At 38.2% G+C, this 14,148-nt stretch overlaps 1 protein-coding gene across 4 annotated transcripts in view; it reads right to left on the bottom strand.

The window, feature by feature from the left end:
* The window catches only part of SEC24D (SEC24 homolog D, COPII component), a 113,176-nt gene that overhangs the window by 20,839 nt on the left and 78,189 nt on the right, over positions 1 to 14,148 (bottom strand). For all 4 annotated transcript variants that reach the window (XM_040475009.1, XM_040475019.1, XM_040475027.1 and 1 more), the window contains 4 exons: positions 6,994 to 7,110; positions 5,987 to 6,157; positions 4,554 to 4,650; positions 4,279 to 4,424 (listed from right to left, as the gene is read on the bottom strand). In XM_040475009.1, the coding sequence (XP_040330943.1) occupies positions 4,279 to 4,424; positions 4,554 to 4,650; positions 5,987 to 6,157; positions 6,994 to 7,110 (531 nt within the window). The remainder of the gene's footprint in view (positions 1 to 4,278; positions 4,425 to 4,553; positions 4,651 to 5,986; positions 6,158 to 6,993; positions 7,111 to 14,148) is intronic.

Below are 14,148 nucleotides of genomic sequence, written 5' to 3'. Positions count from 1 at the left end.
AGACACAGGGTATCAGAATGGATAAAAAAACAAGACCCATCTATTTGCTGTCTACAAGAGACTCATTTTAGACCTGAGGACACCTTTAGATTGAGAGTGAGGGGATGGAGAACTATTTATCATGCTACTGGAAGCCAAAAGAAAGCTGGAGTAGCCATACTTACATCAGACAAACTAGACTTTAAATTAAAGGCTGTAACAAGAGATGAAGAAGGACATTATATAATAGTGACAGGGTCTATCCATCAGGAAGAGCTAACAATTATAAATGTCTATGCGCCGAATACCGGAGCGCCCAAATATATAAAACAATTACTCATAAACACAAGCAACCTTATTGATAAGAATGTGGTAATTGCAGGGGACTTTAACACCCCACTTACAGAAATGGATAGATCATCTAGACACACGGTCAATAAAGAAACAAGGGCCCTGAATGAGACATTGGATCAGACGGACGTGACAGATATATTTAGAACTTTGCATCCCAAAGCAACAGAATATACTTTCTTCTCGAGTGCACATGGAACATTCTCCAAGATAGATCATATACTGGGTCCCAAAACAGCCCTTCATAAGTTTACAAGAATTGAAATCATACCATGCATACTTTCAGACCACAATGCTATGAAGCTTGAAATCAACCACAGAAAAAAGTCTGGAAAACCTCCAAAAGCATGGAGGTTAAAGAACACCCTACTAACGAATGAGTGGGTCAACCAGGCAATTCGAGAAGAAATTAAAAAATATATGGAAACAAACGAAAATGAAAATACAACAATCCAAACGCTTTGGGACGCAGCGAAGGCAGTCCTGAGAGGAAAATACATTGCAATCCAGGCCTATCTCAAGAAACAAGAAAAATCCCAAATACAAAATCTAACAGCACACCTAAAGGAAATAGAAGCAGAACAGCAAAGGCAGCCTAAACCCAGCAGAAGAAGAGAAATAATAAAGATCAGAGCAGAAATAAACAACATAGAATCTAAAAAAACTGTAGAGCAGATCAACGAAACCAAGAGTTGGTTTTTTGAAAAAATAAACAAAATTGACAAACCTCTAGCCAGGCTTCTCCAAAAGAAACGGGAGATGACCCAAATAGATAAAATCATGAATGAAAATGGAATGATTATAACCAATCCCTCAGAGATACAAACAATTATCAGGGAATACTATGAAAAATTATATGCCAACAAATTGGACAACCTGGAAGAAATGGACAAATTCCTGAACACCCACACTCTTCCAAAACTCAATCAGGAGGAAATAGAAAGCTTGAACAGACCCATCACCAGCGAAGAAATTGAATCGGTTATCAAAAATCTCCCAACAAATAAGAGTCCAGGACCAGATGGCTTCCCAGGGGAGTTCTACCAGACGTTTAAAGCAGAGATAATACCTATCCTTCTCAAGCTATTCCAAGAAATAGAAAGGGAAGGAAAACTTCCAGACTCATTCTATGAAGCCAGTATTACTTTGATTCCTAAACCAGACAGAGACCCAGTAAAAAAAGAGAACTACAGGCCAATATCCCTGATGAATATGGATGCAAAAATTCTCAATAAGATACTAGCAAATTGATTTCAACGGCATATAAAAAGAATTATTCACCATGATCAAGTGGGATTCATTCCTGGGATGCAGGGCTGGTTCAACATTCGCAAATCAATCAACGTGATACATCACATTAACAAAAAAAAAGAGAAGAACCATATGATCCTGTCAATCGATGCAGAAAAGGCCTTTGACAAAATCCAGCACCCTTTCTTAATAAAAACCCTTGAGAAAGTCGGGATAGAAGGAACATACTTAAAGATCATAAAAGCCATTTATGAAAAGCCCACAGCTAACATCATCCTCAACGGGGAAAAACTGAGAGCTTTTTCCCTGAGATCAAGAACACGACAGGGATGCCCACTCTCACCGCTGTTGTTTAACATAGTGCTGGAAGTTGTAGCATCAGCAATCAGACAACAAAAGGAAATCAAAGGCATCCAAATTGGCAAAGATGAAGTCAAGCTTTCGCTTTTTGCAGATGACATGATATTATACATGGAAAATCCGACAGACTCCACCAAAAGTCTGCTAGAACTGATACATGAATTCAGCAAAGTTGCAGGATACAAAATCAATGTACAGAAATCAGTTGCATTCTTATACACTAACAATGAAGCAACAGAAAGACAAATAAGGAAACTGATCCCATTCACAATTGCACCAAGAAGCATAAAATACCGAGGAATAAATCTAACCAAAGATGTAAAGGATCTGTATGCTGAAAACTATAGAAAGCTTATGAAGGTAATTGAAGAAGATTTAAAGAAATGGAAAGACATTCCCTGCTCATGGATTGGAAGAATAAATATTGTCAAAATGTCAATACTACCCAAAGCTATCTACACATTCAATGCAATCCCAATCAAAATTGCACCAGCATTCTTCTTGAAACTAGAACAAGCAATCCTCAAATTCATATGGAACCACAAAAGGCCCCGAATAGCCAAAGTAATTTTGAAGAAGAAGACCAAAGCAGGAGGCATCACAATCCCAGACTTTAGCCTCTACTACAAAGCTGTCATCATCAAGACAGCATGGTATTGGCACAAAAACAGACACAGAGACCAATGGAATAGAATAGAAACCCCAGAACTAGACCCACAAACGTATGGCCAACTCATCTTTGACAAAGCAGGAAAGAACATCCAATGGAAAAAAGACAGTCTCTTTAACAAATGGTGCTGGGAGAACTGGACAGCAACATGCAGAAGGTTGAAACTAGACCACTTTCTCACACCATTCACAAAAATAAACTCAAAATGGATCAAGGACCTGAATGTGAGACAGGAAACCATCAAAACCCTAGAGGAGAAAGCAGGAAAAGACCTCTCTGACCTCAGCCGTAGCAATCTCTTACTCGACACATCCCCAAAGGCAAGGGAATTAAAAGCAAAAGTGAATTACTGGGACCTTATGAAGATAAAAAGCTTCTGCACAGCAAAGGAAACAACCAACAAAACGAAAAGGCAACCAACGGAATGGGAAAAGATATTTGCAAATGACATATCGGACAAAGGGCTAGTATCCAAAATCTATAAAGAGCTCACCAAACTCCACACCCGAAAAGCAAATAACCCAGTGAAGAAATGGGCAGAAAACATGAATAGACACTTCTCTAAAGAAGACATCCGGATGGCCAACAGGCACATGAAAAGATGTTCAGCGTCGCTCCTTATCAGGGAAATACAAATCAAAACCACACTCAGATATCACCTCACGCCAGTCAGAGTGGCCAAAATGAACAAATCAGGAGACTATAGATGCTGGAGAGGATGTGGAGAAACGGGAACCCTCTTGCACTGTTGGTGGGAATGCAAATTGGTGCAGCCGCTCTGGAAAGCAGTGTGGAGGTTCCTCAGAAAATTAAAAATAGACCTACCCTATGACCCAGCAATAGCACTGCTAGGAATTTATCCAAGGGACACAGGAGTACTGATGCATAGGGGCACTTGTACCCCAATGTTCATAGCAGCACTCTCAACAATAGCCAAATTATGGAAAGAGCCTAAATGTCCATCAACTGATGAATGGATAAAGAAATTGTGGTTTATATACACTATGGAATACTACGTGGCAATGAGAAAAAATGAAATATGGCCTTTTGTAGCAACGTGGATGGAACTGGAGAGTGTGATGCTAAGTGAAATAAGCCATACAGAGAAAGACAGATACCATATGGTTTCACTCTTATGTGGATCCTGAGAAACTTAACAGGAACCCATGGGGGAGGGGAAGGAAAAAAAAAAAAGAGGTTAGAGTGGGAGAGAGCCAAAGCATAAGAGACTGTTGAGAACTGAGAGCAAACTGAGGGTTGATGGGGGGTGGGAGGGAGGAGAGGGTGGGTGATGGGTATTGAGGAGGGCACCTTTTGAGATGAGCACTGGGTGTTGTATGGAAACCAATTTGACAATAAATTTCATATATAAATAAAAAAAAAAATAGAATGCCATGTATATAACTTTTTTTGTTAAACACCTTTTGTAAAGTTAAGGAAGGACATTTCTATTCCTAAGACTTTTTGTTTGTTTATTTTATTTTGTTTCCTTTTTGTTAATAGTTGTTTAATTTAATTTAGTTGTTTAATAGTTTATCAAATGATTTTTCTATAACTATTGTTTTAATAAAGTATTTTTCTCTAATAAAATCATTATATGTTTAATTTAATAATTAAAAAAAAAAAAAAAACTAAAACACAAAAGATGGGAATAAGCTTTAAGTCACCTGGATTAAGGCTCCACTGTCTTCACCAAGTTTGTCATCATGCTTGAACTCCACAGTCACTGCCTTATCACAATCAATGGCTGCCATTTCTACATCAGTGGTGTTGTTCATAAAAATTCCACCAAAGAAATCGGTGGCTCTGAAACCTAATGATGAGGAAAAAGGGAATTTTTCTTCTATTTAATTTATTGTTACTTTCTCTTTTGGCCTGTTATTAATTTGAATAGGAAACAATTACCAATGGAGACCTGAAAAACAGTATAGTTGAAAATTACCTGTGCTGGTACGAACCCTCATAATAGCATCGAATCCTATTTTCTTTTCAATATCATTTCTGAGGTCGTTCAAAAATTGTTGGCTATCCATATGCATCTAAAAAATAAAGTAGCATCAATCCCCACCAGATGGCAGCAAAACATTTAAAATAAGAATCCTTATTTTTTTAAATCTTGATTAAAACTCTTATCCAGAAGTCTTAAAAAGGGTTCTTAAAACTTTTTCAATTTTATTTTATTTGCAATCTTTGGCCTTAACAAATCCCTTAATTAGTTTACCGTATAAATCTGTAACTAGGTGATTAAAAATAATTTTAATGATGATAAATAAGGCAATCTTTGGCCTTAACAAATCCCTTAATTAGTTTACCGTATAAATCTGTAACTAGGTGATTAAAAATAATTTTAATGATGATAAATAAAAACAGATGATGATTAACATTTATCATTTATGTTGGGGGAACACTTATTCTCACTCCATGTTTCCATGTATAGGTACGTAAGTTAGAGGCATTCCCCTGACCCCTTCCTCTCAGGTGAGGGCAGGTGATTTATCTGATTAGTAAGTTTGAGTAAAGGAACTGGGTGGACATAGCTCAGTCTACTCTGTATCTTCTTTCTGAGGAGGCAGCCTGCCTGCAGGAGGCACACATTTATTACCTTTCAATTTGCTAAGTTTTGAAGGTACAGTTGTCCACAGGAGAAGCTTGTAATATGCCCACCTTGTGCCTGGGTATACAGGTTTGTCACATTGAAAGGTAAAGCATTAGCAAGCCCACTTGCCCTCAGACATATGTCTGTACAGTGCTGACATTTTTCCTATCTCATGACTCTCTCAATCCAGGGTTGGAAGAGAGAGGTATAATGAACTGACCCCAAAACTGTAACAATTTAAAACAAATACACAGTCACTTTTAAAAACAATTATCTCAGGGGCGCCTGGGTGGCTCAGTCAGTTGAGTGGCCAACTTCAGCTCAGGTCATGATCTCACAGTCCGTGAGCTCAAGCCCCACATCGGGATTTGTGCTGACAGCTCGGAGCCTGGAGCCTGTTTCTGTTTCTGTGTCTCCCTCTCTCTCTGCCCCTCCCCCATTCACGCTCTCTCTCTGCCTTTCAAAAATGAATGTTAAAAAAAAATTAAAAACAATTATCTTAAATATATTTAAAACACTAAACTTTTTATATAGAATATATGTTTCCTCATCATGGAAGCTTACACTGAAATTCACCTCTGAGACTAAATGAGCTCAATCTGTTCCCAAACACTTAGGGAGTAAGAAAGCAATTGCCTAATCACATATACATTGTCTCCACTAGCTCTAGATTTACATTTGTCAGTTACCCACAAGGGGGCACAGCGTTCTTATGATTTAAGCACCAAAAGTTAAATGGCAGTACAAAAACCTGAGGTGAACGTGTTGCTGGCTTTTACCTGGAAATTGTTGTATTTGTAAAGGGTTCCTCCAGTGAGGTGAGGCACAAGACCCAAAGAGGCTACATCCACATACTGACTGGGAAAGAGGAAGAGGGTCACACAGCAGCCGTGAGCCACACAGTCCTTGGCCAGTGCGTCGTAGACATTTGTTTGGGGCTGGAAAAGTATCTGAAGAAAAAGATGCACAAAGGGAAAAAGAAAACCACAAAATGTTTTTGGTTTCAATTTTTTATTTCTGTTGAATTCTTTTAAAATGAAAGAAAATTTTTTCCAGTCAAGTGAACTGGGCTGAAGGAATGAATTACGGTAATCATCAGTGCAGCAGCCATTTATTGAGCACCCAGTGTGTGCCAGGCTCATGTTGTGTGAAATGTGTGTGTGTGTGTGTGTGTGTGTGTGTGTGTGTGTGTGTGGGCGCACGCATATGCACGCAATTTTATTTGATCCTCCGACAATGCTAATGAAACGGACATTGCTGTCTTACCTTTACAGACCTAGATGAAACAACCTGTCTGGTGTTATGTGGCCAGTAGCTGGATGCCTATATCCTGGTCTTATCCTTCCCATTGATTTGTCTACCCCCCACCCCATGGTGATTCTGTCAGAGGGTTTGAGCAAAGCACACTGTGAGCATCAGGCACCTCTATTTCCTGTCTCAGGAGTGCTATTATATGGTCCCAGCTACATTCTCCTTCTACCTTTATCTTCTTCCTGCATTTCCCCCCATTTCTCCCATTTGTATTATCCCAGTCTCATACACAGTTTATACATGAAAAGTTTGAGGCCTTATTTTAAGTTTATTTCAGACATTGGTTTCTCTAGGAATATAAAATTTCTTAAATTATTTGCAATTCAAAATATTCTCGTTAATATACAATGTCCCAGATTTATACATTACATTTAGCTTCTCTCCCTTTCTTACTCAAAGGACACATTCCCTCTTTCTTTACTCCCCTTTACAAACTGACATATGGATACTTCAAAGAGCCATTGTTTACAAATACCTTCTCTTTGTCCGTATTAATCAGTTTTTTGTCATCTCTGTTTTTGAGCTTCCCTGGTGCCTCTGCAGTGGGTAAGGAGGAATGGAAGATGAACAGCTTCCCAGGACAATCTGCTGCCTAAAAGAAAAAAAAATTACAGAAAATGTTTTGGGTGGGAAAGTTCTACTTTTAAGGGACTCAGAAAATAAATTAAAATACATGTATTTTCTATGAGCCAAGCACTATATATATCTCATTTAATCCTCTCAGTAACTGTTGTGTCCTTAGGCAGGTACTATTCTCTCCATTTTATAGACTAGGAAACTGAGGCTTAGAGAGGGACTTGCCTAAAGTCACATAAGTTGTAAATGAAACAGCCAATATTTGATTGTAGGTCCATACACATGATGCTTTGATAAACTAAAAAGGATGTACTACAGGGAAAATACTTTCTTGTTTAGCCTAGACTTTCAGGGTCAAGTGAATCCCATGATGCAAAAGTAAAAGAATTCCTAGGATGATGATGCAACAGAAGCTCCTCTTTGAAACCTTTAGGTAAACATAGATTAAACCTAAAGTGGTATTTCAAGGAAGAATGCACATGAACGTAGCAACAGTAGATATAAGGAACCAGCTATTAGACAAAATGACAAAAGGGAAAATGTGATCAAGATTATGTATCTGTAGTCCCTGGGAAGCAATAAAAAGATGAACTTAGGTTCCACAAAAGTCAATTCCATATTAAGAATATTTAAAATCTTAAGGACCTAAGAAGTAATCTACTAAGCAAAATTTACTGAGATTAAATGATTCATTATATTGACCCCTCCAATCTTGCCTTTCTCCAAATCCTGGCATATTGCTGCCAGGGCACTCTCTGAAATAAAGCTAACTGTTCTGATCATGTATGGGGCAGTTCTCCCTAAAAATCGTGGAGACTTTCTACTATGTGATAAAGTCCACATTCCTTTATCTGTGTGGGAACAGGAAGGGTAAAAAAAAAGTGAGATGGGTTGCTGCAAGCAATTGCTGTGTGCAGCTAGCTCTGTGCCAGGCCCTTCACACACATTTCTTATTTAATACAACCTTGTGGAGAAGAAACTGTTTTCTGCATTCTAAGGCTAAAAAAAAACTGAGGCTCATCCACTATGCCCCAGGTCACACAGCCAGTGACCCTCTTGCCCTTCCAGGCCCTCTGGAGTTTAGCCTGAATATACCTTTCAAGTCTAATCTCTACATTTCCTCACCCCTGCCACCCCTTTCAGGGGAAGTTGCTGCCACATAAGCTTCTTGCTTTCCTGGAATATACCACGTGCTTTATACACCTCCACATCTTTGCACATTTTGTTCCATTAGCCTGGAATCCATCTCTCCCTCTTCTTGGCCTGGAGCTGTTGTGTGCAAAAGACGGGTTTAGCAGCACACAGTGGTATGTCTGGGTCAGCGGTAAGATGTGTTGTAAATTATTTGCTATTACTAATAAGACATGTGAGTTTGTGCCTACTTCCCTAAAATACAAATGGATAAAATTCAAGGTTAGCCCTGTCCTAATGTGTCTCACTAAGTGACATTCAACATGTGTGGTGAGTGGGTCACAGAGGTGGGGGTCACAGCTGACACATGGGGAAGGGTGCATAACCCATGCCCCGTCTTGGGTTCGTCATGCCCAGCAGTGAGCAGTGATTTTATCGCTGCACTAGTCTTCTACTTCTACAAATTAGCGACACAGGTAAATGAGAACAAAGGCATGGATGAGTGAAGAAGCAAAGATAGTGACCCTACATGCATACATAGGAAAAAGATGCTAACAACACTGTGGCCAATTAAGACACATTAGTTCCCATGACCTGGGTAAAATTTATGGCAATAATGAAAAAAACATGCTAAAGTTTTAAAATTCTATGACTAATTTTTTCATTTATATCACTTTCATTGTTATGAAAGTATTGTTATGTATTTCATTGTTATGAAAGTTATTTTAATTGAAGTAGCAGAAAAGGTATAAAATGTTTAAGTTCATTTATTTATTTTTTTTTCAACGTTTATTTATTTTTGGGACAGAGAGAGACAGAGCATGAATGGGGGAGGGGCAGAGAGAGAGAGGGAGACACAGAATCGGAAACAGGCTCCAGGCTCTGAGCCATCAGCCCAGAGCCCGACGCGGGGCTCGAACTCGCGGACCGCGAGATCGTGACCTGGCTGAAGTTGGACGCTTAACCGACTGCGCCACCCAGGCGCCCCGTCATTTATTTATTTTAAGAGAGAGAGAGAACGAGCAGAAGAGAGGCAGAGGATCCTAAAAAGCTCTGTGCTGATAGCAGAGAGCCTGATGTGGGGCTTGAACTCAGGAACCGTGAGATCATGACCTGAGCCAGAGTCAAGTGCTCAATTGACTAAGCCACCCAGGTGCCCCTAGAACATTTTTTAAAAGTCCATCTTCTCCCCAGCTTTTCTTGGCTGGTCCACCCAGTTCCTCTAAGGAGTTCACTGTCAATCCATCTAGATATTCCCTCACTTCTATCCATCTAGTCTCTGCTCATACAAGTTGTAATTGTATACCACAGTACTTAAGAGCATGAGTCCTGGTTCCTATCTGCATGGATAAGAGTCCCAACCATTTTATTAGCCAAGTGATACTGGGAAAATTACTTAACTTCTCTAAACCTCAGTTACCTAATATGCAACATAGAAAAAATAGTAACTATATAAAATATTGTTGAGAGAATTCAATGACCCAGTACATGGCGTTAATCATAACTAACTATATATAATTGCCTTGCTAAGATTACTCATCGAGAAAAATCAGGCTCATTAAGAAAACAAAGTCAAATACTGAGAAAAATAAAGTAACCGTATTTATTTATAATTCATTAGCCAATTATAATGGCTTAATTTTAGATTTATAATTTCATTAATCGCATACTTACAAAATCTTCTGTAAGTAGCAATAAAAGAAAAAGTTCCTAGGGCATTAATGCCTTACATCCCTATAAAATGTTATGTTTTTACCAAAATCTTATTGTGCCCACACAAGTGTATCATATAGAATTGATAAATGACAATGACATATGACATTTTTATTACAATGGAAAACAGTTTGAGAAAGGCTGGCCTGGAGAACCCATTGTTCAAAATTTAACTCCAATGTCCATTCCTCTGACAGATGTGTTAATATCACCCTCAACAGAGTTGGCTGTCTCTACCTCCATGTCCTCCCTCTACTTTGCAGATAAGACTTAACACCATATCACAATTTATGTGTCTGACTATCTTCTATAAGTCACAGGCTCATGAGAAAGAAAGGACCTTGATTTTTCTACAGCGAGTTTCTCCAAGCCCTACAGGGTCTAGAACTTTCACTCTATAGGTGCTCCATAAATTTTAGAGGGAATGGAAGAAATGCTGTGATGCATCAACTGGAAATCAAATTTAGATATACATGAAGATACATTAAAGATAAATTTCCCAATTAGTGATACATTTGAAGCATAACCATTAAAGGCCACTTCCTTCCCATTTTTTGCCTAATACTACTTATTTAGTTTTCTGGTAGAAGTAATAAGTAACTCAGAAAACTATTGTTTGACCAAGTTAAAAGACAATGCCAGAAATTCACACATATTTGAGTTATGAGTGTCAAATTTTGAGAAGAGATGCAGATTTTGAAACACTGTGGAAAAAAGACACTAGAGAACAAGATGCTGCGATCATAGAAGCATGTGCAACATTAAAAAGTGTATCAAACCCTGCAGTTGAATAGTTCAGGGACTTTTGAGAAAGTATGTATAAGAATTTTCCAAATCTTCCCTCTTTATCTTTGTGACAAATCAGCACATGTTTTTTGTTAATTTTTGTCTACTTTCTGTGCTTCAAGAAGTTTATTACAGCTAATTATATATGGATTTTACTTGGCATCTATCTAGTAGAAAATAAAGCTCTAATTCAAATGGGGGAGTCCAGTTCTAAAATGTCTTCACTTGGACACATAAAAACGCCTACATTTGGATGTTCTTTCAGTTTCTACTCCCTGTCCACAGAGGGTGAAACTCTCACCTCTGGCCTCTTGTGCATAATACCCTGAGCAATTCAGCTGAACACCCACAGCCCTGGGCTTTCCAAAATTATTCTCTGCTCTCCTCCCCCCACCTTTTGAGGAATACAAGCAATAAATATCATGTCTTGTGTTACAGAGTTACATCTCTTCTAGCACACTGTAAGCAACTTAGAAGTAGAAACAGTAGTCCTGACATGCCTCACAAAACATTTAATAAATCTTTCTTGATTGAAAGAACAAGTAAATAAATGATGAGGTCTCCTTAATATTTAGATAATACCCTGCAAATTCTCAAAAATGTTAGCTCTTTGTCTAATACTGACTTCAGGCAAGCATTTTAGTGCCCTTGTATACAAGGTACCCAAATTTAAGTCTGACTGCTTGTTGCCATAGAGGACCTAAAAAGATGATGAGATAGTTTCACTGTCAGAGGTAGATAATCATACATACACCAGGTACACGTGTGCGCACACACATGCATACACATTTTGATCTTATTTGGAAAAATTTGTCTTCATCCAAACCTATAAAGCTGCTACAAGGCAGAAAACACAAACTGCAGACACGCTCCAATTATATTACAGCAGTTTCTGCTCTTGTACAATGAATTATAATGACCCAGAATCTTTCTGGCAGATGCAGAGGAAACTTTTTCATTAATCTTTTTTTTTTTATCAACTATCTATTATTTATAGAAAAGTTTTGAGTAAACAGGGGCACCTAGGTGGCTCAGTCAGTTAAGTGAAGGACTCTTGATTTTGGCTCAGGTCATAATCTCACAGTCGTGGGATTGAGCCCCACGTCAGGCTCCACGTTGCACGGACCTGCTTAAGATTCATTCTCCCTCTCTTTCTCTGCCACTCCCATGCTCTCTCTCTTTCTCAAAAAAAGTTTTGAAGAAACAGATTAAAGATACATATACAATGGAATCACCAAAGCAAATGTAAAGAACTAGAAATCAGGAAGGTAGTCATGGAAAGAAAAGAATTAAATTTAGAAAATTTACCCTAAGTATCATTGGTATCTTTTTTGGTAGTTGAGGCTAGAAGAAACATTAAGAGTTAGAATGCTTATAAAATCTGACTCTAGGAAACCAGCCAGTGAATCTTTCTACATGTAAGAAATTGATTAATATGCAATAATATCTTCATTTAATGTTCTACACAAGGAAGAAACTGTCTTCTTAGTGTTTGCTCTTAATTTAACCATTAATGAAAAGCTTAGGGCAAGATGTTAAATCATGGTTAAGTGAAAGCATTCCTAGTACAAAAGTAACATACAAAGTTGTACGGGGCAGGTATGGGTCAGGCAATTTGCTGGTGAGTTAACATAATGCGAGGATGTTCTCAGAGACTGCAGAAGGAATAATTCCTTGTGCTGGTAGTCCTCAAATATGGATGATCAGTAGAACAAATTGAGGAGTTAATGAATTAGAATCTCTAGGAGTGGGGCCAGAAAGCTGCATTTTAAAAATGTAGCCACCCTTTAACACATGACTCTGTGACTCCTTAGTTGAGGAGTTACTGTGTCCCTTACCCTTGTACAGAGCGGAGCACCATTCTGCTCTGCATGAAGACATGTGCTGGTGGAACAAGGTCTGCTCTGCCAGCAGGCACATGACAGCAACTGCCACCAACATGATGTCCAACAGTGTCACTTTATAGGCAGTTCCCTATCTTTTTAATAAGACAATTCTTTACCTTTTATAAAGATAGTTCTTCTACTTTGTAAGAACAATCTACTTATTAACTTTGATATTTGTGAAGTTATTCTGAGTTGCTACATTTAGATATGAATTCTTCTCATTTTTAAACTTCAGTGTAAAAGTATACGTTACTCTAACAAAAGAATTGCAAATACAACAAAAAATAACATGCAAAAGATACAAAAATCCACCGGATGAAAGGAACTGGGCTCTGCTGCATGAGCACTGAGACTACTGACTGCTCCAGCTGTGGTGAATGAGCAGTCTCAAAGAACATTACAGTTATTACCAACACAGTGGGTTTGCAGTAATGCATCATAAGGAACATCACATTTTGGACACATGGAATGCACCTATATTTTTCTTTCAAAGCTGCCTCTAGACCTCTTGTGTACTGCCAGTGTGAACCCATTGTTACAAGACAGTATTGTTCCCTTTCAGAAAAAAAGGGGGTTGAGCTGGGATTCTGAACTTCGGTGCTCTAGAAGACATGCCCATATTCTCCTTTCCACTCTACTGCCTTAACTGATACACTGGCTTATGGATATCCATTCATCTTTCCTCTCAGGCACTAGCACATGAATACAATTCCCTGTACTAATATCTGAGAGTAGAAAAACTCGTTTGGCCATGTACAATGATCATAAATCAGGAAATTTACATGGCAGTTCTAGACACCTTACCGGAAGAGAGAACAACAACAAAACACTTTCAAACTGAAATAGAAAATATTTGCTTTTTGTAATGTGGAATAAAATAGGAATTCTCAAGTCTTTCTGTAGTTCAACCAAGATCACTGTTGGTTTCGACTACATGGACCTAACATGTCCAAATCACTTTATGATGTAAAATTTATTTTTAATTTTATGTTAAATTGACATGTATTCTGAGGCTTTTTGAGGGACATCTGCAAGAGTAAATACCCTGAAGATCAGAAAATCCAGGTAAGAATCAGTGTACTAAAACCAAACCACAATGTTTAGACACAAAATTTATGTGGAAGGGTTTCATAAATTCAGTTTTATAGCATTACTATTGCTGTTATTATTGCTATTGTTATTACCAATAGCCATTATATTTTAGAAGTTAATTTCAATTTAACTTTAATAATAAAATTAAAAAATAAGTTTTTAGGAACTAGCTATGCAGGCTAAAGTGATCTGACTCTTGTGCTAAGGTAATAATGATGAACAGTCAGTACCTGTCAATCATTTTGACTTCTTCAGATTGTTGTCTTTATTACTATGAAAATGGCCAGAGTCATTAGGGCCCGGCTCCCCAAGTGAAGACATGGCCAACCTCGCATCTGCTTTTGGCATTCATCAATGCCCTGTGTGGCATTCACATCTGTCATTGTCAGAGGCCTTGCTTGCTCTTGCATGTTTGAAAACCCCAAGGAAGGAGAGGATAATAGGGG

Source organism: Herpailurus yagouaroundi, unplaced genomic scaffold (genome assembly GCF_014898765.1).
Source record: "Herpailurus yagouaroundi ecotype Mexico unplaced genomic scaffold, PumYag 28, whole genome shotgun sequence".
Taxonomy (NCBI): Eukaryota; Metazoa; Chordata; class Mammalia; order Carnivora; family Felidae; genus Herpailurus; species Herpailurus yagouaroundi.
Note: the sequence above shows the minus strand (reverse complement) of the source record. Positions and strands in the feature narration are given on the sequence as shown.